Source organism: Schistocerca piceifrons, chromosome X (assembly GCF_021461385.2).
Source record: "Schistocerca piceifrons isolate TAMUIC-IGC-003096 chromosome X, iqSchPice1.1, whole genome shotgun sequence".
NCBI classification, from domain to species: Eukaryota; Metazoa; Arthropoda; class Insecta; order Orthoptera; family Acrididae; genus Schistocerca; species Schistocerca piceifrons.
Genome location: NC_060149.1, coordinates 79,112,972 through 79,138,999, shown reverse-complemented (window position 1 = coordinate 79,138,999; position 26,028 = coordinate 79,112,972). Strand labels below are relative to the sequence as shown.

The window sequence follows — 26,028 nt, the reverse complement described above, 5'->3', positions numbered from 1 at the left end:
GCTCTAAAATTGAGTGAGTTCGACTTTGAAGTAATTCATAAGCCAGGGAAGAAATGTGGGAATGCAGATGCATTAAGTCGCAAGTTAGAAACATTAGAAGTAATGTGTAAGAGTACTGCATAATGGCAAAGGGCACAAGCAGAGGATGACGAGTGCAAGGGTTTTAGAACTTAACCACATTTCATTATGGAGGGAAATTTGTTGTGTAGAGTTACCATGTGTGGACCAGTGTGGACCATGGGTAGTGGTACCAAAGAGTTTGAGAGAGGAAGTCTTAAAGCAGGTCCATGATCATGCGCTTTCAGGGCATGGGGGTTGTTGAGCAATGGAAGGATGAATAGCAGAATGATTTTGGTGGCTCACTGGGAGAAGGGATGTGGAACAATACATAGCAAATTGTGTACCATGGGCGCAGCGAGCCAAAGTGACGCGCGCAAGAATTCCATTGCAACAGTTACCAGAGGCTTCGAAACCTTCGGAGTTTATTGGGCTAGATATTTGCGGGCCATACAATGAAATACCAGCAGGGAATCGTTACGTTTTAACTACAATTGATCACTTTTCGAGGTTTCTAGCCATGGTCGCAATACCAGACCAACAGGCAAGTATGATATCACAAGCTTTAGTCAATAACTGGTTACTGAAGTTTGGGGTGCCTGATACCATAATTATGGATCAGGGAACGAACTTCATGTCCGAATTGATGTCATAGTTGTGTCTGTTATCGAGAATTAAAAAATTACGGACCAGTCCATTTCATCTGCAGGCGAATGGGAGAACGGAGCGAGTACATAAGACAATTTCAAAAATACCAAGTTGTTATGTGAATGGAAACCATGACAACTGGGACGTTTATCTTCCGTACGTGGTATCGAGTTATAACACCAAAATACATTCTGGAGTCAGAATGTCACCATTCAAGGTGGTCTATGGAAGGAAGATTCCATCACCATTTGACGTACTATGTCCCAAATTGAAAGCTAAAGTGGACGCAGTGAGGAAATTTGCACGGACAATACGGGAAGTCTGGAAGAGGGTACAGAAGGCCAATACGAAAGCATTGGAAAGGCAGGAAGAACAGAATAAGCAGTTGGGACCTTTACCACAGTACTGGGTAGGTCAATGGGTACTGATCACGAATCTATATACACCAAGGGAAAGATGAAAAAATCCTTGACGAAGCACAACGGCCCATACCAGGTCGTGGAGATGACTGCCTGCAAATGTTAAAGTGCAGCTGCCAACAAAAACATTCATTATCCATGTAAGTAGAGTAAAACCTTTTAAAGGAATGATGGACGGATTACCTCAATTACAAGGAAGTGACCCAGCTGCAGAGGCTAGGCAAAGCAAACTGGAGGAGGAGGAGGAGGTTGTGGTAGAGGGACAACAGCGGTCGCATAGCGTTCCTTATGCATTACAGTCATGGAGGGAGTAAATTATTACATGTGTAATATTGTATGGCATGTTTACATTTTGTGTTTTTGTATCAAGGGATAGTTCTGTGGTTTTTTTTTTTGTGTGTAGATTTTCTCTCTATTTTTCTCGCATTTTGGTGGGTCCGATAATAGGTGTGTTTTTCTTGTGTGTTTTAGTTTTTTGTCATTGTATGGGGAGACTATTTTTTTGTTTGTTAAGAGAATTCGATAGAGGCAGAGTGAACTATCAGGAATTTTTGAGGATGTCGTACAATGTTGTAGTAACTTGTAGTGGAAAGGGGTGGTACAGGCATGTTTCGTTCCTTTTCTTCCCAGGGACGAGTGATGATTCACCCTAATCAACCAGTTTTTTTGGATAGCAGTACATGTGAAGTTGGATTGTTCCTGGGGATTACGAATGGCTCAGATTGTGAGAAAGAGGTGTTATCGACACATTTCTACTTCCAGAAGGTAGGGAGGCATTGGTTATATTTAGTATTTACGTCACTATGGATGATGGTCACTTCTTATACCAATCGGAGAGCGGGTAAAATAAGGAGGTTGCAACTGCGGGAGAGTGGCATAATTATAAATGGTACAGTTTGTGAGGTTGTGGGGGAGGATTTCAGTCTTCCTACATCACGTACGGGTGAAACAGCTTTAACTTTGTCACAGGGAATGTTGTTTTATCTGGAAGGGATTCTGGAGATATTACCAAAGCAGAATCTGACATATTTAATCCTTTTAGTGCCAGACGTTTTCTCAAAAGATCATGTGAAAAGTGCCATGCAATTTTACAGTAAAATGCAGACCTCTGCTGTACTTCCAATAAAATCTAAACTGTTGCATAAGGGAATGTAATTCTTTTTGTAATTTTTAGGGAATGCTGCTGGCTACAGTAATATGTGCAATACACATTGTCAAAGAACATATTTTCAGAGAAAAAAATTATTTTCATGATGGGGTTTATCAAAAAAAAATTAGAACTTCGATTTCAGTTTATTCTGAGACCCATCAAATGATGATATACTCAAAAATTTCGGGTATATATGCAATCTCTGTAATTTCCTTAACAAAAACATCATAAAGGAATACAAAATTTTTTATTACACTAAGGAAAAAATCGAAAAGAACATAACATTACAAAAAAAATTGTTTTGCTCTGAACGTGTTCTCAGTTCTTCAGTAATAAATCACTGACAAATGTGAGGTTTCAGTTATGACAACGTGTTGCACACATGCTGACCAACACATGAAGGATGCTGTTCTTTCTTGCAACAAACACATACTGTTTGTGAACGCCGCTTCGCTTCTTATCCTTCGTAGAATAAACACTGCAGTAGCGTTCCTTTCCCCCTGGAAGTGTGTCTACACCATACACTGTTGGAGCAGGTACATTTATGTCAATTGCACTTTTGGTTGCAGCCCTTGCCTGAAACCACTGTTGAGAAAGTTTGCAAATGACTATGCTGTTAAACTTAAGCCGTGTCAATGGTTTGTCATTGGGGTTTAGGCTTTCCTTATACAAAACATATGCATTCAGCAACATTCTGGCAATTAGGCTGAACACTACCTTCTTCCACATCTTGACAGTCCTCCTCTCATCTAAATAGCAATATGTCATCATATCAGATGAGTCAATGCCACCCATATACTTATTATATTCAAAAATTACATCTTGTTTCTTGACCGAGTGTCTATTGTGAATTGTTTTTTTCTGATGATGTAGTAGAGGGTGATGTACTCACAAGGAGGACTGTGTTTCTCTGTGATTTCTTCTGTCTGAAGCCACAGAGAAGCATAAAAGATTTTCTGAAAAACTTTAGCTCACCTACAGCATAATTCGACAGAAGACCATGTGGCAGGAATTTTCTGTTTCTTCTAATTGTTCCCGTTAGAGAAGTGCCAACTGAATACAGCTTTTCTGCAAGAGGAATAGATGTAAGAAAGTTATCACAAAACACATGGTAACCTTTTTGCATGTAGCTCCCAAGAGCTAGTAGTTCCATGACGACTACATGTCCCAGGCCATTCTCTTTTATTTTGTTTTTGTCATCATCACTTTTTTCACCACAGTATACATAAAACCCTAGGCAGTAATTTACTACTGAATCACATAGTATCCAAAATTTGACTCCCCACATGTGATGATGTTTATTGGGGAGGTACTGGATGAGCTGTGAGTGCGCCTTTGTCCCAACAAGACTTTCATCATCACTCAGTTGCTGGTGTGGACTGTAGTGGCGACGGAAAACACTGTTGGCAATATCCACCAACACTTGATATTTGGCTGTTGGATCATATAATGGGTGAACTGGAGAGTGAAGTTTCGAATTGTCTACAAAATGTAAGAACTGCAGCAACAACTGAAACCTGTTGTGTGAAAACATTTGTGAAAACCACAGTGTCAGCAGGTTTGCATCAGTTGACCAATAACTAAAAATCGTCAGTTTTTTTACCAGTCCCACATTTAAAATCACTGCTATAAAAGCCCTCATTTCTGCTACAGTTGTTGGTTGCCACTGTTTGATTCTCGAATATTGCGATAAATGTATTGACTGAATCACCTGCTGAGTGTCTTTGTTAGTCTGTCACCATATTCGTAAGAAGCTGCTGCGAAAAGAACAAATTGAAAAAATCAATTGATGTTTATGGCCTGGTAGTTCTGCATAAACAAAGCTTGGAGGGGGTGGATTGTCTGATGCCTCATCCGTTATTTCAGCAAAAGTATTTGCACTGCAATTCAGTTGTTTGGTCATCATCGTCGTCGTCATTTGCTGACGCACAATTGTCACTTGAAGAAGAAAATGACGAGTCCTCTTCTCCACCTGAAATCTCATAATCTGATTCACTTTCTGCAAATCCTGCAAATTCATCTTCACTTTCACTACTGACCATATTATTGCCTAAATCACTCGTTTCGAACTGCAACTTCTTACTTGATGATGCCATGCTGCCGCGAAATACTCGGTAAATAAGCAACACCAGAGAAGTTTATTTTAATTGACATATTGTACTGGCAATCGAAAAGAAGATCGATATGTAATGCCTTCTTTTGGTACCTAGGCAGCACAATAACCCATGATGGATAGAGCAAGGAGGACACAAGAAGCTGACTAACACTGGGGAAAAAAGGCATTCCTGGCCATGAGAAGTCTCCCAGTATCTAACATAGGCATTAATTTGAGGAAGAAATTTCTGAGAATGTACATTTGAAGCATAGCATTGTATGGTAGTGAAACATGGACTGTGGGAAAACTGGAAGAGAAGGGAATTGAAGCATTTGAGATGTGGTGCTACACAACAATGTTGAAGATTTGGTAGACTCATAAGGTAAGTAATTAGGAGGTTGTATGCAGAATCAATGAGGAAAGGAATATATGGAAACCAGTGACAAAAGAAGATGGGATGATAGGGCATGTGTACTTGATACTAGAGGGAGCAGTAGAGGGTAAAAATTGTAGTGGAAGGCAGAGAATGGAATACATCCAGCAAATAATTGAGGGTGTAGGTTGTGATTGCTATTCTGAGATGAAAATATTGACACAGGAGAGGGATTCGTGGCAGGCCACATCAAACTAGTCTGAAGACTGATGAGAGAGAGAGAGAGAGAGAGAGAGAGAGAAAAAAAAAGAAAAAAACTGAGAGCATCTTTCAGAAAACAGTTATTAGTAAAGAAAGAGGCATAGAGTTTGATTGAGTCTTCATCAACAACATTAGCTATGCTAATTATACAATAGTGATTGCTGACAATTTAAATGATCTCCAACAACTTGTCAGCATAGCAGGAGATTACACCAGTAATCTAGGTCTGAATATCAACACCAAAATATGCATTTTTTTATTGTTATATGATACTGTGACTCCTTTACAAATGCAAATCTAAGATTCATCAACTCTTTAAAACAAAGAGAAGACAAGTTTAAGTACCTTGGAATGTGGCTCTGTAAAGACTGGAGATCAGACATAGTGATAAAACATTACATTGAGAATTCCTGTTACACTACTATAAAATTCAAGAAATTTCTCACAGGTGCAGATATAGATCGAAACCTTAGAATTCAATTTGTAAGATGCTACATATGATCTGTACTTCAATACGATTCAGAAGAACACATCCTAAATATTACAACAGCAAAGAAGATCAAAGCCTTTGAAATAGACTGATTTCGTTTAAAATCACCCAAAATAAAGAAATCTTGTTGCCCTCACATCACTAATGTTTGTGGAAAATAGGTGTAAGAAAGTACGTGATGAAAGAAGGTTAAAATATTTTTTCCTGAATTTTTGGATCAAAATCGAGGTTAAGATGTAATTTTAAAATTTGGTTCATTTTCACAAAGTGGTGTCAGTTAAGAAATGTGGGTTAAAAGTATTTAACCGCTATAACTTTGTTATTTATGAATCAGTTTTATTCAATTTGGCATCATCAGAAAGTTACAGGGGTCAACAATGATATAAAATTAGTAAAATGGTAGAATTAAGCATACAAATTTATACAGATCTGTAATGAAAGTGGAGTGTCATATTAATTTTTGTTTCATGTAGTGCCTATTACCATACTACCCAAAATAAAAGAAGTCAGAAAGCTGGTTGTTCTGTTTAATGACTTGAAACTGAAAGAATATTAATAAAAATGTATTCATTTCATTCTGTGGATCTTAGCTAGTGTACAACAAATACCTTTGATTCATGTAAAATACATCCATAACATTCTAAAAAGTGTTCATTCTTTTGATCAAGTTACCAGTGGAGATTTTGTCTGGTCTGAAAATATGTAAGTGATGGGTGGTTGTGCTTGCACAGTTAGTGGGCCAAATCATATTCATAAGGGATCCAGCAAAAATCAGCATGAAGTGAGCACAAATTGAGGAAGGTCTTCTTGGTCTCATGAATTTGACTTTTGCATCTCTCTGTCCATCACTTATGTCCAAAATTTTTCTGAACGACTGTTGTTTATCATAGATAGCTGCAATGAACATTTCTTCTTTAATAGTGACTGATGCCTTGTTTTGAAGCCCAAAATGAACTTGCAGGAATTTAGTAGATGATGAAACGCACTTTATCAGGAACCTGTTTTCATTCAGTGGCTTGAAACAATTAATAACTGTTGCCAAGGAATGGTAGAACAAGTTTCATTTTGCTGTTGTAACATGTACGCATATTTTGTTGTCACCTGTGTCATAACATAAAATGTTTGTATTTCTGGAATGTGAGTGTAAACATATATTGTGGGCCTAAAATTTGATTGTCATGTAGACACTGTAAATTTTTTCTTGTGGCTATATGTTTAATAGTACCACCAACTGCATCAAATGCATTTTTGCCATGACTAGTGCTAAAAAAAAAACCATTTTGCAGTTATCCCATGATCTTGCTTGTGATAGGACAAATTCTCAAAGTTCTTGCAGTTTATTATGCAGGAGTGCCATCACTGAAGTAAATGACATATTGGATGTTTGCTATTTTTTCCAGTATGTTGGTGAGAGTGGGTTCCGGGAAAACATACTATGGGTTTGTATTATGTTGCAAACAACCACTTACATGATACAATGACATTGCAATAAGTCAATCTTCTGTTTGATAGTACACAATAAAAGTGTGAAGGATAACTTGAATGATCTGTCTGTGAAATCCTTGGGCAGCATCCTGAAGCAAACAAGTATTGTTTCGTGTAAAATCCACTACAATGATGCAAGAAGTATCCAGGAGTGTTTCCTTGCTTGATTTTATGTAGTGAATCTGAAATTTTTATTTCTAATGATGTGTCAAGTTTTAATGTTTTTGCATGAGATACTCAACAAATTCATCAACTGCATTCATTGATGTATTCATTGTAGACCAGTCAGTTTGAATTCATTGCTTCAAAATAATATCTTTAGAATCTTGTAAGGATTTCAACTGCAGTAAAAATAACAGTTCATATTCTTCAGGATACTGAGATCAGCTATGCAGCATGCACCCCTCATTTTGCAGGTTGCAAACAAATTTTTGTGGAAGTTCAGTGCATGGTTCTGTTATATGTGCAGTATGCATCATCAGTTTTACATTTTGGTGCTAAATGCATACACATAACAAATTTATGCATTCCCTAACTGTTAACAGAACCAAATTCTTTTGATCAAAATTAAAAGAACTTGGTAAAACCAATTTTATAAGGAGGATACTTTTCTTTGAAAGTAAAATACATGTTTGTCAAATTATACAAATTGAATCCTTTGCCTCATACACTCTTCTGTTATTTTCTGAAGAGACAGGCAGACAATCTTTTCTATTAGCAGAAATTCGACTTACACATTTTCCACTGGGACATATAGCACTCCTGATGCTGTTCGCTGAAATTTTAATGCTAAGCAATTAGATGCGGATTTAATTATTATGGGCACCTGTTGTCTGTTCTTGTGGTGGCCGTAAATGTGAAATTTCTTATAATTCACAATTTTATTATGTTTTCAAGGGTTGTAGACAGATTTGTTGTATATTCTAGATCTTCTACTTAATTCATCCAATCCTGCCAAGCTATACTCATATAATGTTGGAGATTAAGTGGCCTTGCAGGATGTTTACAAAGCTTAGTACATGGAATAAGTCAAAGATTTTTATTTTTCCTTGTCGTGATCAAAGAACAACTTTCAAATGTTTCGAGAAAGTATGGCATGTAGCAAAAAACCGAAAAAACTTTCATTTTTTCATGTTGTAAAGAATCACAATAAGCATATTGTGAAACAAAAATTAAGATGGTGAAATTTGTGATGTTTGTGGAAAAAGTCCTTAAATTTGCAAAAAAAAAACAAAAAAAAACTTTAGAAACAACTATCATTACAGATTTGTAAATATTTTTGTGCACAATTCCAGAATTTTAATAATTTTACATCATAGTTGAGTCTTATCTTTCCAATGATATCAAGCTGAATAAAATTGATCAATAAATAAGTTGTAGAGCTTACAAATTTATAAACCGCTTGTCTCATGGTGTCAGTTTGTGAAGATGACCCACATTTCAAAATGTACTAACTGTAGTTCTGATAAAAAAAATTCTGGATAAAATGGTATAGTCCACTTTCATTATGTACTTTCCTCCAACAAATTTTCACCACTATCTGTCATATGTTGGCAGTGGCCACTGACACATTTCGTGTGAAATAGGCCACCATGGATTCACCGCAGAATGCTTAAAATACTGCGTGCAGTGAGAATAACTAAGAATGAAGTATTACGATGAATACATAAACAGTGAAAAATGTTAACAATATTTTAAAAAAGCAAAACTGTATGTCTAGGACATATCTTCAGGTACACCAAAAACATTGGTGCACAGAACTTAAGAATGAAAGTAAATTTCTCAAGATGTGCCACTGCCAAATAACATAGCTTGATGAAACTGCTACAGTATAGTGCAGAAAAAAACTGAAAGAAATGAGCAATGAGAGGAATAGAAATGACAAATTTATTCAAAGGTAATGATTACACTGAAGTCGATGTGATTTATGGTGGTGTCCTGGACATTACAAATGATGGGGGGTGGTTCTTAATAGGGTGTGACGCCATCACAGATGACATTGCATGCTCCGCACATGGGGAAGGAGTACAGTGTCACAGTAGTGTTGACTGCTGAGTGTACCATGTTGAAAGGTTTGGAGGTCAGTACACCCATGCAACATTATGCCCCCTTGTATAACAACACCTGGATCACTAAAACAATTGTGTTCAACTGTGTTCCTGGGTGCATTGTGTGTTCCCACCTCTTGCGATATGAGGCTACATCCAGAATCACTGCTCACACTGAGTCTGTTGTCATCGGGGATGAGCAGGAGACCCCACTCCTTGTTGGTCCAACCGCTACGCTCCTTTCATCATCGAAAACGGTGCCACCAATCTGCGGGTGTCAACAGAACACAGGGTATTGGTTGTCGGGCAAAGAAACCATGCTCGTGCAATCACTGTGCCACTGTGGTGCATGAGATTGTATTTGTAACAGTTCTGGTAAATGTGGTCACAATTGCACCCACTGTTTGATGTGGGGTCTCTTCTTGCCTGTTGCATAATGTAGCAATCATCTGCTGCTGTAGTTGACTGTGGTTGACCAACTCCTCTCTTTCAGGCAGCAGTGCCTGTGGTTTGGAATAATTCCTGTTCATGAGAAACAATGTGGTGAACAATACCAAACTCCTGGACTACACTCATCACACTTTGAAGGGGAAGATAGAGGGTAAAAGAAGAAATGGCAAGAAAAGATATCTGGGTCGGGTAACATTTAGCAGTAGATGGGATTACAAAGCGTAGAACAAGTATTGCATACTGTGCCTTATAGACCAAAGATGTATTGTGTACTCACCAACATCCATTAATGGATAGGCAGAATTATAAAGCATTTGTATAACTTTATGCAGAACATTATCAGCTGTCCATATACTGGCAAAGTTGAAACCTATTTAATATGGATGTTAGAGTTGAGTGGAATCTACATTCATGAGGCCATATGTTCTAATAAATTATAGGCGTGGCTAATAAAGTATTCTGTTACTACACTATGTGATCAAAAGTATCAGGACACCTGGCTGAAAATGACTTAAAAGTCCATGGGACCATCTGTCGGTAATGCTGGAATTCAGTATGGTGTTGGCCCACCCTTAGCCTGGATGACAGCTTCTACTCTCTCAGGCAATGTTCAATCAGGTGCTGGAAGGTGTCTTGGGGAATGGCAGCCCATTCTTCATGGTGTGTTCCATTGAGGAGAGGTATTGATGTTGGTCAGTGAGGCCTGGCATGAAGTCAGCATTCCAAAACATCCCAAAGGTGTTATATAGGATTCAGGTTAGGACTCTGTACAGGCCAGTCCATCACAGGGTTGTTATTGTTGTGGAATCACTCTGCTACAGGCCGTGCATTATGAACAGGTGCTTGATCATGTTGAAAGATGCAATCGCTATCCTCGAATTGCCCTTCAACAGTGGGAAGCAAGAATGTGCTTAAAACATCTCTTTATTTATTTATTTATTTATTCCATGTGATATGATGGTGCACAGTGTGTTACAGATGCCGGAAAATATCAGTTAACATTGTTAACATATATTAACATATAGTGTCCTAATGTATTATATTGCAAAGGTTGGTTAAGTTTACTTCACTCCATTGCTCAGTGTTTTCAATTTAACATAAATAGCAAGATTACAGTTCTAGGTATTCATTTAAAGAGTAAATACAGTAACACAACAAATATGACTTCACGGCTTTGCTAAATTTTATGTTATCTTTGATAGACTTAATATTAGTGGGAAGATTGTTGAACAGTTGGAGGCCCATGTGGAAAGCTCCCTTTTTACACAGTTGAGTGTTTGTATGTAAAACATGCAGATTTGAGTTTTTCCTGGTATTGTGTTTATGTATTTCATTATTTTTTACGACTCTGGAGTCAGTTGGCACTATGTGGTTTCTGAAAAATTTTAGAGTCTTGAGAATGTATGGGCAAGGCAGTGTGAGGATTTCCAACTTTCTGAAGATGGGTTTGCAGGAGTCTCTGGGTTTGCTTCCAGTAATAATCCTCATTGCTCTCTTCTGGATTTTGAATGTGCTCAGGGCAGTTGGAGAATTTCCCCTGAATATCACACCATATTTTAGGTGGGCTTGTATGTAAGCGTAGTGCGCACTGGTTAATGTTTTCAGGCTAGCACATGATTTTAGTACACTCAATGCATAACAGCCAGTACTAATTCTGGCATTTACCTTTCCTATATGTGTATTCCATTTCAGGTTATCGTGAACCCACAGACGCAGGAATTTGAAAACAGTGTCAGTATCTATTGGCTGGTTATTTACAGTGACAAGTGGCTGAGAGGAATTTGCATTTTGTGTTGTGTGAAAGTTCGTGGGAGCTGTCTTTTTGGTGTTGATAGTTAATCTGTTGATTTTAGCCCAGTTGCTGAGTTGTTCCGTGGCCAAGTTCACAGTGTTTTGCACAGCCTCTGCATTCTCCCCTTTGAGGAGTACAGTTGTCATTAGCAAATGTTTTGTGTGCACCTACATTCAGGCTCAAGTCATTAATATATAGAAGGAAAAGTAGAGGTCCCAATACTGAGCCCTGTGGTACACCTTACGTTACAGTTTTATTACTCGATAGGATTTTGGTTATTGAGTTGGTTTGTCTATTAGTGTATTTCATGCTGACTCTCTGCATCCGACTGGTTAGGAATGAAGCAATCCATTGTTTGCAATTCCTCTGATACCATAGTGTTCTATTTTTTTCCAGCAATATTTTGTGGTCAACAGTGTCAAAAACCTTTGACAGATCCAGAAATATGCCTGTTATGGGTTGTTTTTTATCTAACAGATCTAATAGTGTATTTATGCAATCGTATACTGCAGTTTCAATAGATTTGTTGCTTCTGAACCCATGTTGAGCTAAACTTAGTAAATTCCCCCCCCCCCTCCCCCCCCCTTTCAATGAAGTCCATCAGTTTTTTGTACATTATTTTTTTTTAAAACTTTAGAAAAGCAGGATGAGATTGAGATAGGCCTGCAGTTATTCATATCTTTATCATCACCTTTTTTGAAGACAGGAATTACTATAGAAAGTTTCAGAGCTTCAGGAAAACTACCTGCCTGGAAAGAACATTCACAGAGATGATTTAATGGTTCAGCAATTGTGTGTGCACAATTTTTGATGACAGCTGCTGGGATACCATCAGTTCCAGCTGAATATGAATTTTTTAACTCTCTCAAGACTTTTGCAACATCATTTTCAGTGAGTTTGGTAATGAAAATTGACTCTGCATTTGTGTGATATTTTTGATTTGCTGATTGGTAGTTTGTGTTAGGATTATTTTTGACCAATTTTTCAGTTATGCTCGTAAAGAATTTGAAAGAGTTCACTACAACTTCGAGATTAGATATAGATTCATTGTTGAGTTTGATTTCTATGTTCATGTGTGTAGCTTTGATTTCCCCTCTTTCCATTTTTATAATATTTCACATTGCTTTTACTTTATTGCTGGATTTGTCAATGTACTCATCATTTTGCATCCTTTTTGCTTGTCTTATAACTCTTCTTGGAATACATGTGTAGTTTTTATAGTATTCTGTTAGTTGGGGGGAGTCACTACTTTGTTTACGTAACATGTGGAGTATTCTTTTATGTTCGCAAGAGATTTTTATAGCTGGTGTAATCCAAGTCTTGTTTCTCTTATTATTATTTATTCTTACTTGTTTTTGTGGAAAAGCCTTTTCAAAGTGGTGGATCATTGTGTCAAGAAATATGTTGAATTTCATGTTGACATCATTGGCTGTGTACATCTCTGTCCACTTTTCTTGACTAAAGAGGGCATTTAGCTTGTTCAAGTTATCTTAAGTGAAAAACCTTTGCAAGGTTTTAGGTGGGACTGGGTTTGAGGTATCTTTACTAACATCGACCTTTAGAATGACAGCTTGGTGGTCGCTGAATCCTGCATTGTATACTTCTAGTGTTGGGTTAAGTTTATTTCTATTTGCAAAAATTTGATCTAGAGCTGTCTTGGATGTGAGTGTTATTCTAGTGGGCTAATTTACAAGGCCATGCAGATTGTAAGTTATTGCAATGTTAATCAATGTCTCCCTGTTTTTGTTGTGGGTGAGAAAGTCTATATTAAAGTCACCACATATAATTACATCCTGTTTCCACTGACTTATTTTGGATAGAAACAAGTCCATTTGTAACAGAAAATCATTAATACTACTGGAGGAGGGGGGGGGGGGGGGGGAACGGTAAATTGTAACTACAATTAGATGTAGATCTGTAAGCTTTATGGCTGCACATTCAAATATCTTGTCTGTTTCCTATTTCTTTTAGGGTAGGAAGTGTTGTTTTATGAAGATGGCAACCCAACCATGCCAATCATTTGATCTGGAGTAGTGTTCACACAATTTGAAATTTGGTAGTGAGATTAACTTAACATCAGTACAGAGCCAGTGCTCTGCTAGGCATACTACCTAGATATCACAGAGTTCACTGGTCAGCAAAATGCTTAAGTAATTTATTTTATTTTATTTATTTATTTAGCCATCCTTGGACATTTTAAAATGTGTGGATGTTGTCAGTTGGGTACATTAATATATTTATACAGTTTTTTGTTTCATGTAGTTAAACATTGTGACATATAAGCTATTTACAATCATTTTGTACTAAGGAATTCACTTATAGTGTAAAAGCAGTGTTCCTGCAAAAACAATTTAAGATTTTTCCTAAAGCGGTACATGTTACCTGTTTCTTTTATTTTCTGTGGCAGTTTATTATACAGTTTTACACCTTCATACAAGAAGCTATTTTGAGTCTTATGTTTATTCTTCCTGTCTAGGTGAAGACAGTGACTTGTTCTTGTACTATAGTTATGAAAACTACTATTTGTGCTATAATTTTTTATATTTTTCTTGATGTACCATATGGTTGTGACTATAAATTCACAAGGAAAAGTTAGAATTTCTAACATTTTGAAAAGTTCTCTGCAGTGGGGTCCGCTTTCTGGTTTTTGTTATAATTCTTACTGATCTCTTTTGCATTTTAAATACTGTTTTTCAATTCTGAGCACTGTTTCCCCAGAAAATAATACCATTACTGAATGAACATAACTAAAGTATACAGTTCTAAGACATTCACTACTGCATGTGGATAGAAGGACTCTTAAGTGCATAACATGTTGTGGATATCTTTTTTGAGAGTTTCATAGCATGTTCATTCCACTCCATTTGGCTGTCAATGTGCAACCCTAAGAATTTTGTTGTGGGTACATCATCTATGGAGATGTTATCTAGTTTTAAATTTAAGGGACTCTGTTTTCTGTTCATACTAAAGCATATTGTATTTGTTTTCTTTACATTGAGAGTTACTTTGTTTTCCTGAGACCATTTGTGAACATCCCTCAGCACTTCAGTACAATTTTCCAACATTTGTGATGGTGTCTTACTGGTGATTACTATGTTGCTGTCATCCGCAAGCAATATCTTCTCTCCATGGCTGATACGTTGCGGGAAATCATTTATATACACCAGAAATGAAACAGGGCCTAGTACACTTCCTTGAGGGACTCCGATATTGATATATTGTAGATCAGATATATGTTTCTCAATATACTTTGATCCACTGGAGACATGTGTGATCTCTACTGACTGTACTATGCTTTCTAGATATGAACGAAACCATTTGAGAACCACTCCCCTTACTCCTAGTGCCTCTAATTTATGCGACAGCTTCTGGTGGGTAAATGTATCAAATGCCTTAGACAGGTCTAGGAGAAGGTCAGTTTCATAGCTGTTCTCATCTAGTGCTTCTAAAACCGTTTTTGTAAATTGTGCTATTGCAGATTCTGTACCTCTACCAGGCCTGAAACCGTGCTGGTCATTGCAGAGGAGGTTGAATTTACTTAGCTCAAAAGCCTGTTTTTCATTATTGTTTCTATCACTTTGGAAAAGCATGACAATAGGGCTATTGGTCTGTAGTTCTCAACATTTTCTACGTCACCTTTCTTGTGAACTGGTAACATTTTGATGTGCTTCAGATAGTCAGGGAAGCAACCAGTTTTGTTGCTTAAGGATTGGACATTGTTATAATAGATTTTCAGGTCTGAGTGGCATTTACTCAGGAGGCTCGAAGTCATATTTACTGTGTCACTGACCTTTAATTTAAATTGTGCTGTATTCCAGATATGTTGCCTTCCGAGCAGTTGCGCTGGTTCTGTTGGTCGTCCTCGGCAGCCGACTCATCTTCCAGGTAGTCCTGAAAACTATCCACATGCGCATCACACTGCTGAGGTGTCACATTGCCATTTTGGAGGGCTGTCTCGATAACGTTCACCATCACATTATTGATCCTTTCAGGTTCCTGACCTTTTTGAGGGGTCAGGGGATATGTGTTTCGTCTCTGTGACTTCGTGACCCATTTGTCTAGTGTAGTTTGCACTGTATGGCCACTATTACTCTTTTTATTTCCAATCTTGTTGGTCTTGACCCAATTGCTTATAAGCATCTGTTTATGGTTTCTGACTTTTGGTTTCTTATTGTCTCCCATAGTTGTCAGGAAGGCTAGTCTATTGCAGATAATCTCCTTGCCACATTTGTTTAGGTGGAAACCATGTGTTGTGAAGTGGTTTCCGGCTAGTCTCTGGTATTTCAAAGTTCACAGCAATTCTTTTTTTGTGTGTATGTTTTGCTAAACTCAGTGCTTGTATCAGGTGGAGGTTTGCCGTATTAATTTTACTATTTAAATTGTGAACGTCATATCTCCTGGATATAGGATGGATAATTACATTCATTTTGTGACTTAGAGCGAGTATTGGTTCCAATTGTTCTATCACATGTTTCATCATTAGATCGAGAAGTTTGTCTGTGTCATTAGAAACCCCCCCATTACAATCAAAGTATCACATGTACTGAAGCTTCTTTTCAAATTTTCTGCATTTTTACCACCTCTTTTAGTGGAGTGTCAGGTTTTACCATGCTTTTTACCTGGTATGATGGCCCTATTTTGTCTTGCAGTCTTTGAGCACTCTCTCTTCCATGACTGTCACTTATATTAGTACTTTCATTTTTTCTGAGATTTTCTTGCTATGTGATGTTCTGGAATTTCTTTCGATTTTGTCCTGCACATATATTGGTGCTTGAGCAATTACATTCACTGGCAGATTACTCATACACTGTGTGGCGGATTGTTCACTTGGAGTTAATTTTTGCGTAACATCTTGTGCAACATTAGACTGTAAATTGACCTTGCTAGCAACTTGCACTAGGTTGTTATCAGAAGTTACAATTCTATAATCACTTTCTGGATCCATTTCACGTAGGCCTACCATCATATTAGCTTTGTTTTCCGTGGCAGTTGGTTTACATGCAGATTTTACAGGACTACAATCACACGTGGTGCTAGACAACACACGATTTCTGTTAGGGTTCAGCACTGCATTCTGAGCATGATTTACAGCTTGACTATTTCTCATAGTACGCTGTCCTGTCAAACACCAGTTTTTGTTACCATTATTTATGTTCAGGGTGCGGATAACAAGTTCATTGTTGGTGGGTTTATTGGTTACTGATAGTTCAGGTTCATTAGACTTCACTAATAGTTTGATGTTTCACCAGTAGGCTTTCGTGCTTGAGGCTGAGGACCATTATTTCTTGTTTCAATGACACAATTATGAGATCCTGCGTTTTTAGAGTATTGCTTACTTTGGATTCCGTAGCTAGTATGATGCATTGGCAGCATGTTCACTGATCTTCACTGTTAAAGTATTTCGGGTTAACTTTGACACATTTTTCGTGGTACCAGTAATTACAGTTAATACATAGAATACCTCGTATAACTCTTTTTGAACATATTTTGCACTTATAATGGTCGAAATTTGTTGGAACTACAGGATCGGCAATTTGTTCACTTTTACCCGGCGCCATCTTGTTAAGCCCCCCTCAATGAAAAACATGACCATACCATAAAACCACCACCTCAGAATTTTACTGTTGGCATTACAAACGCTGGCAGATGACGTTCACTGGCCATTCGCCATACCTACAGCCTGCCATCGGATCGCCACATTGTTGTTACTGCTGCTTGCGCCAGTTGCAATCCCACAGTTTTTGTGCTAATATAAAATCTGTCAGTTCAGTGAAGTCATACATAACAAGATGCAAGCTTTGAGAAGTTCCTCAAGAGTGGGAACCAAGAGGACAGATGGTCACTCATCCATGCAGGATCATACAGCCACATTACATATCTAAAATGAGAAATTAGGATTGTTTGCAGCAAGAAGAGTATCCACATGGACAGTGCGACAATATCTGGATCATATGTAAAGCGGTAATTAAAAAAAAAAAAAAAAAAAAAAAAAAAACTTTACGTATTTCTTGACAGTCACGTTGAAAAATAGCCAAAATGGCTTGAAATATCTGGATCACCTCAGACTGCCAACATGGAGACTATTGTAGTGGCTTCCTTTGACACAGCAGCAGGGAAAAGTGCACCAACAGTTGTGTGCCCTATGGCAACATTGGCCACAGGAATGGCCCCACATTGTTTGTTGCTGCATACAACAACATGCTGGATGTATCCACCTACAGATCCTCTGAAGGGAATGAATGTTGCCAGATTGTATTTATCGTCATACGAACCCAGCACATAGTGTAATTCTATGGGTTGCCATCGGGTACACAATACGGTGACTGCTAGTTTGCATAGCCAGTAACAGACAGAAGGTGTTACATTCCTGATGTGTTAAGGTCAAGGGTTGTGTTTTATTTTGAGGTCCTCATGGCGATGTCTTTCAGCTTAATGCTGTTCCCCTTACTTTCCTGACCTATCTCAATACAGAGGATGTAATTGTAACACTCTAAAATGAATTTCCCCCCAGGGGGCTCACCACTCTTTCATGGGTTTATGCTTGGTACCATGAGGCCCCAGCCTTTACAGCACCTTTTTCCCTTAAATGCTGCCTGTCTGTCTGTCTGCCTGCTATTCTTTTTCCCTCTCTTGGAAAACATGTCCGGGGTATTTTTGGGAATGTATTCTGAATTTTCAGTAGCCAGACATCAGAACTGTTCTTCCACTGTTTTTTCTTTCTTTCTTTCTTTCTGTCTTTGTTGTCCATCTCTTACCTTTCCTCCGCTTCAGTGTTTTAGGTTCCTCTTTGTCTATTCTTCCTCCCTGTGCACTCCTGAAGGCTGGCCCATGTGTCTGATGCCTAACAGGTGACTGAGAAACACGTAATTCCCAGCCCCAGCCCCAGGTCAACAGGTAGGGTTCACATGTACCCCCAGGCACAGGCCAGCCTCATGGAGGGGTTATTACCTGAACTGTTACCTTACGAAATTGCCAATTGGTCCGTCTCTCCGGAGTTTTGGACGTGTGAACAAACACGTAAGGCGGGTGATCCCCACTCTGTAGGGGTGGGACAGTTGGCAGGATCTCACTATCGGTGACACTGGCAATCATGTGGGATTTTCTTGTGATGAGCCAATCACCATGTCAGTCTACATCTACTAAACGTAAAAAGAATGAGAATAATGATTCCAAGACTCAACCAGCTGCACCTGGGTTCCTCGTGGTATTACATTCTGAAGGTGGTCAGTTCTTTGCTACAATTAATCTGTTTATAATTCAGAAAGGTGTTGACTTCAATTGCTGGCCCTGTGAAATCCTGCTGCCATTTACGCAGTGACACTTCGCTTTAGGAGACAACTTGTGATTCTCAAGCCCAACTACTGCGTGCAGCTTCGCTCCTCCATGGCTATCCTGTACATGTTGAGGCCCATCGAGTGCTGAATTCTTCACGTGGTGTTATTTACAATAGGCTACTCGATGGTCTGACTGAGGGAGAAATTCAAACTTACTTCTCTGATCAGGGCGTCAGTGCAGTCCATTGGGTCTTGAAAAAGGTTGATTGAACCTTAGTGCCTCCACACACTCTTTTTCTCATATTAGATAGAGTTGTGCTTCCATCCAAGATCAAAGCAGTCTGTGAAGTTATCACACTCCGATCATACATTCCAAACCCGATGCCAGTGTAAACATTATAACCACACTTAAATGTCTTTTCAAGACACGGCCAAATGTGTTGCTTGTGGTAGGGATGCTCATGAGGGCAATTGCCCGCTTCCTCCTCCCCAATGTTTCAGTTGCAGTGGTGACTATGCAGACTCATCCCAAGAATTTCCCATGTATCTCAATGAGCGGCCCATCCAGAAGATCTGGGTGAAGGAAAAAGTGCCTTACCCAGTCACTCGCAAGTTGTTGGCTACTTGAAAGCCCTGTATTTTATTGTCTGACACTTATAGTACTGTTCTTGCTACACCTCACAACAAGCCACCACATCTTCACCTCCGTTGGTGAAGTCACCTGCTACAGAACTGGTAGGTCAGAAAGGACAGAAGGAATATTCCCATGAAGACTTTTTACATTCCTCCAACCAACAAACATCAGGGTCTTCATCTGCCAACCACAAAGGCTCCAAGAAATTGAACAAAGGCAAACAGTCTTCTTCTTTGTCAACTTGAAGGTCCTCTTCAATGTTGCGCTGTGTGTTACCCTCACTCGTTTGACCTTTGTTTCGCTGGTGTGCACCACGAACAATTTTTCTGCCCTAGAATCCAAGGGCCAACCCAGTGAGAGTGCTGATGCCTCCGCAGATCTCATGGAACAGGATCCTCCAGATTCTGCATCCTTTTTGCAGTGAGTCTTCAAAGGCTGGTACTCGGGAGCTGCGAAGGTCACAACCCTTTATTTTTTCCCTCCTCCCTTTTCCCTGTCACAACTCTCCTCCAGTGGAATGCTTGCGGCATTAGATTCAACAAGGAGGCATTACGGCTGCTCTTGGAACTGCAGTGTCCACTTGTTTTCTGCCTCCCAAAATTGCGTCCTCGTGATCGCTTTGACCTCTCGCATTTCCTTCTGGTCTGCTTTGTCCTTTCTCCCAAAGACAGCATTATATCACATGGGGAGTAATTGTGCTCATTCGGGCTAATGTTCAAGATCAAACCATCTCACTGAACACCCAGCTGCAAGCTGTTGCAATACGCATTTTCCTTCCTCGCTTCATCTTTTGTTTTTGTAATGTCTACATCCTGCAGTCATTGGTGTCACAAGGAAAGACTTCCTCCACCTTTTTAGTCAACTCCCTCCTCCCTTTTTGCCACTCGGTGGCTTTAATTCGCACCATTCCTTCTGGGGCTCTTCCAGAACCTCTCAGAGATCTCTCTTGACTGACTTTCTCAGTCAATTCAACCTCATCTGCCCCCAGCACTGGAGCATCCACATTCTGTTCAGACTCCACGCACACCTGTTCCCATTTGTACCTTTCATTTGGCACTGCCCAGCTTGCCTGTCGCCTCGAGTGGTCCGTTCTCTGACACATACTCGAGTGACCATTTCCCATGTTCTATCGGTTTTCTGACTCCTATCCAACCTATATTAAACCCAAATGGCAGCTTTTCAAGACTGGTTGTTGGCTTAACTCCTCCCTGGTGACATTCGCCGAACAACATTTCCCCAGTTCTGATGACCAGGTAGAATACCTTGAAAAGCAGTATACTTACCTCCGCAGAACATTCCATTCCTCGCGCTTCATCTTTACCACACCGTGTCTCTGTCCGTCGGTGGACTGAGGCATACCACGATGCAATTCGCACGCAGAGACGTTCTCTCTGTGTTTTAACTGTCATCCTATCATAGCAAACTGCATTCGTTATAAATAATTGTGTACAGAGTGTCGTCGCATTCTTCGGGATAGCAAAAAAGCTAGCTGGATGTCATTTACTAGTTCTTTTTAACAGTCCCACTCCCTGTTCCATCGTGTGGGCCAACCTCTTGTGGCTCTCTGGGACAAAGGTCCATTCCCCAGTTCTTGGCCTGACTGTAGCAGATGATGTCATTGTGGACCACATTGCTGTCTTCAACACCTTAAGACATTATTTTGCGGAGATTTTGAGCTCTATCCACTATCACCCTGCCATCCTCCATCGGAAACGAGTGAAGGAGTCTCTGCTGATAGCCTTCTCATTTCAGAATCATGAATTCTACAATTCCACCTTTACTATGCAGGAGCTAGATTGTGGTCCCACTTCATCCCGATCTTCTGCCCCAGGGCCGGACGATGTTAACATTCAGATGTTACAGCACCTTTCTCTTGCGGGCAAGCACCTTCTTTTTCATATGTATAATGGCATCTGGGCATATGGCACGTTTCCCAGATACTGGCGTGAAGCCACTGTCATACCCATACCTAAGCCCGGTAGGGACAAACGTCTTCCTTCTAGGTACCACCCCATTTTTCTCACCAACTGTGTCTGCAAGGTGATGTAATGTATGATTCACGCCTGGCTGGTATGATGGCTCAAGTCTTGCAATTTACTAATCACTGCCCAATATGGATTTCAAGTGCACTATTCTGCAGTTGACCATCTTGTCATTTTGGCAACCCATGTCATGAACAGTTGTCTGTGTTTCTTGATTTGGAGAAAGCTTATGACACCTGCTGGAGGACTGGTATCCTCCGTACTCTATACACGTGGGTCTTCTGAGGCCACCTGCCCTGTTTCCTTCAGGATTTTTTAAAAGACAGTTTTCAACGTCCTTGTGAGTTCTGCATCGTCGGACACCTTTAACCAGGAAAACGGGGTGCCTTCTCCGTCCTGAGCAGCATCCTCTTTGCTATAGCCATTAACCCTGTTATGGCCTGTCTCCTGCTGGGCATTTCTGGCTCCCTTTTTGCAGATGATTTCACGATCTTTTGTGGTCCTCCATGGACTTGTCTCTTTGAGCGGGGTCTTCAGTGATGTCTCGATCGTCTTTACTCGTGGAGCATCGACAGTGTCTTTTGCTTTTCCACTGATGAAACAGTTTGTATGAAATGTTGGCAGTGCAATGGGTTTCTTCCACTGGCTTTAGGTCGTTGGCCTGTTACTCTTCTGTTTGCTGAAACTACAAAATTCCTGGGGGCTCATGCTTGATAGGAAACTTTTTAACCCTCCCACATGTCTTACATGGCCGCCTGTTGTACGCAGTCCCTCAGTGTCCTATGTGTCATAAGCTGTACTTCATGTGGAGCAGATTGAACCACCCTCCTCCGTTTGTACTGACCCTTTGTCCATTTGAAACTAGACAATGGGTGTTTCGTTTATGGATCTGCATGTCCATCCATTTTATGCTGGTTATATACAATCCACTATCATGGAATCAGTTAGGCCACTGGCTCCTATTACATTAGCCCAGTTGAGAGTCTCTATGCAGAAGCTGTTGAACTACCGCTGTCATATTTGTGGGAGCCACTGTGATGTTTATCTGGGTTCCTGGACACATCGGTCAGACAGGAAACGAGGCTGCTGATGCTGTTGCCAGGCTGCAGTCTTCCTACCTTGTCTCACTAGTTCTTAACACTCCTTCCGATGATCTCCATATTGCCATCTGTCAGCAGTTGCATCACCCCTGGTTTTCCCTTCAAGGGAACAAGCTGTGGCGAATTAAACCTCTCTCAACTGCTTGGCTGATTTCCTCTTAGCCCTCTTGCCACGAGATCATTTTAGCCAGGTTATGTATTGGGTACTGTCAATTTAGCCGTCACCACTTGTGAAGTGGTGATCTCCCACTACTTTGTGCTCATTGTCATCAACCTCTGACATCAAGTGAGGTGGCACAGTGTTTCACACACTGGATTGCATTCGGGAGGATGACGGTTCAAACTGGCAGCTGGCCATCCTGATTTATGTTTTCCATGATTTCCCTAAATCACTTCAGGCAAATGCCAGGATGGTTCCTTTCAAAGGGCATGGCTGACTTCCTTCACTAATCTGATGGGACCGATGACCTCGCTGTTTGGTCCCTTCCCCCACATCAACCAACCATCCTACCTTTGATGGTTCACCATTTCCTGACTGTATGCCCTTTTTTTAACGACTTACTTTCTAATGTATGTTTGCCGTCTTGAGTTAGCAGCTGTCTTAGAAAATGGTGCGGTCGCCCACGTTTTACTTTTTATCTATCATAGCAAAGTGTCGAAGGACATTTAATCTTTAGTTTGGAACCTGTGTTGCCTCTGCGGCATATTTTGTGAACCTTTCTCCAAGAGGAAGTCCTTGTTCTTAGATCTCTTTACTCTCATTGATTGTGATGAACGTGTAGTTGCTTTTAACTCCTTTTTCATATTAGTGTTATAAGGTTCTGACACAGGTGCTTATGACCTTAGTTGTTTTTGCACCCTGAAACAAAACAAAACAGACATAAAATGATTTTCAAAATATGAGGTTCTGCTTATATTGAGTGTGTTATGGATTTTTTACCTGATTCAGCCATACTAAAGTGGTGGTGGTGGTGGTGGTGGTGGTGATGGTGGTGGTGGTGCCTTGTTATGCTGAATTTCATAGTTCAGTAATTTACTATTTTTCTTGTGAAACATTATGGGCATCTTATGACCAGAATAAAATTTATATAAAATGAAGTAAATAAAAAAAAATTGAAATTGAATTTGTGTACAGATATTAGACATTTGAAAGCTTATTAATTCTTATTTTTGCAACAAATGTGAATGAGTTTTTGCATTATAATTGTAGGTTTATGAGGTCTTTAAAAACAGAAACTCTTGACCCAGAAGTATTTCACCTAAATCCAAAGAAGAGTGATACAGATCTCTTCCGAAGAGTGTGTCGTCTTCTTCCATCATCAGTGTCTTGGTATGGGGCTTACATGTTTAAGGCAAGTGCATTTGAGTTACATTTGTCTTTATGGCAGAGGATTTCTACCTTTATTAATGTGTTTTGTTTTTCATTTCTTTATTGTAGGCGTACCCGTTAGACATGGTTCAGTACAGTAGTTTATTCAATTCCACCCGGATACCTGGTACTGGAAAGGACAGCCTCTTCAAAAATGAGGCTGCAAAACACATCTTGGTTATGAAGGGTGGAAATTTTTATACTTTTGACGTACTGGATAGAGATGGTAAGATGATTTTCCTAGGAGTAAACTGCTGAAATTTGTGGTGATGAACAGAAATGAATATATTCCACCCTGCTAAGACATTTCTACTAATAAATAATCAAAGCAGACAAAACTTCATGGTCAAAATGTTGGTTTCCTGTACAGGTGATGCCCGTATCATTGTGGATTTCTTTGGAGGATAGTGTAGTAGCCAGAGAATGAAATGTCTTTAGACTGTTTTATTATGTTCATGTATTCTGTTTCAATTATATAAACTGAAATGTATTGTGTTTTTTATACTGTTTATCACATGAATGAGTGATGGCATTGTATTAGCGGAAGCTGCACTTCACAAGATGTAGTAACTCAAAGGCAGTAGAGAAGTAAAATGTTTAACATCTTGTGAATGGACAGATGACCAAAAATTGAATGTTCCTATTTTGTAGTAGTTTGTTTCCGTGTTCCAGTTGTTTGATATAGTGTTTATAACAGAGCAAGGCATACTGTACTAAACGTTATTCAGCTATATTATTAGCACATTTTAGAGGACAGCATTTTAAATTTCCATCCAGCCATCATGATTTACGTTTTCTGTGGTTTCCCCAAATCGCTTAAGGCAAATGCTGGGATAGTTCCTATGAAAAGGACATGGCCAATTTCCTTCTCCATTCTGAGCTTGTTTTTCATATCTAATGTTCTCCTTATTGACCAAATGTAAATCCTTAGTTTTCCTTTTATTCTGTTAGCAACAACATAAAAAAGCTGAATTTTTGGCACCTAACTTCTTACAGTAGGACAGCTTGTTAATTCTACTGTGTTTAATACACTGCTTGAATTGCTAAGGAGCAGCGACATTGTTGGGCAGAAATAATCACAGGCAATTGTGGATGACATGAAACACAGTACATATATAGCAGAGGTGGAGCAGTATATTTGTAATGAAAATGATACTGATTCCACAAGATGAGAAAGCAGGATAACAGACATAAACAACATCCATGCTCGACACAGGTCAGATTCACAGCATAAAGGTCAGTATTGGACTCTCAGTAAGGAATATGTACTCCTCGGGCACTAATGGACATCTTGTACCTGTTATTCGTGCTGGTTACCGAACTGTTGAGGAGTCCTTGGGGGAATATTCTTCCAGTCCTCTTTCAAGGCAAGTTTTCATTTCTTGTACTGTTTGGGGAGGGGGTGTTAATTGAGAACACCACTGCCAAGAGCATCCCAGGTGTGCTGTGCAAGCTTTAGGTCCAGGTAGTATGCAGGCTATTCCACACGTTAAATATTTTCATTTTCCAGTGTGTCCAACACCTCAATGGTCATGTGTGGGTGGGCATTGTCATCCATAAGCAAAGTCAGGCCCTGCTGCACCCCTAAACAGACGTACATGATCCAGAAGAATCTTCCTGCAGTACCGTTGTGCTATAACAGTACCTTGCGCAGAGAAATGGAGATGTGCTTGGCCATTGTGCATAATGCCAGGCCATACCAATGATGTTCATGAACATATGTTCTCCTCTCATTCCACACTAACTGGTGGCCAAAGTCACTAGTCACAGTGAATTGGGATTAGTCAGAGAATATCACTCTGGACTGTTGTTGCTGACCCCAACCAGCACGCTCCCAACAAACATGAAATCTTTCTCAACGATTGTGTGATTGAAGTGGTATATATGTAACGGGCTTCTGAGCATACAAACTAGCCAGATTTAATTTCCACAAAATGGTTCTGTCAGACAGAACTGTACTGGAAGCGATTGCAAAATGTGCAGCGATCTGCCTGTGAGTGAGATGACTGTTCCTTTTCGCCACTGGGGCTTTGTGTCAATCCACATGTGGAGGGGTGACTGCCTACAAACACTGGCATGCTTTTGCATAACATTTCCACCTTTGGCAGCCTTTTTTTAATTGCGAGATGACTTTTGGACACATCCAAGTGGTGCAGTTCATGTTTTGCCTTCCTACTAACATACAAAATATTCACCTTAGTGAGTTCTGCAGAAACACAGCCTGGTCTAAAGTGAGATATAATGTTCCTCAGCTAAGAAAGCTGTAAAATGTTAGCTGCAATCCAGTGTCAACAGGGTGCATAGATATTTTAACTGTATTATAGCCTACTGTTGAATTGAGTTATTTGTAGCTTGTCTGACTAGCTACTAAATGAAAAGCAAGTCTTTGCATTAAAACATT

The 26,028-nt window shown here is 39.5% G+C and overlaps 1 protein-coding gene across 4 annotated transcripts in view; it reads left to right on the top strand.

Moving 5' to 3' along the window:
* The window catches only part of LOC124721965 (carnitine O-palmitoyltransferase 2, mitochondrial), a 150,614-nt gene that overhangs the window by 33,713 nt on the left and 90,873 nt on the right, over positions 1–26,028 (top strand). For all 4 annotated transcript variants that reach the window (XM_047247129.1, XM_047247130.1, XM_047247131.1 and 1 more), the window contains exons 5-6: positions 23,469–23,610; positions 23,697–23,853. In XM_047247129.1, coding sequence (XP_047103085.1) covers positions 23,469–23,610; positions 23,697–23,853 — 299 coding nt within the window. The remainder of the gene's footprint in view (positions 1–23,468; positions 23,611–23,696; positions 23,854–26,028) is intronic.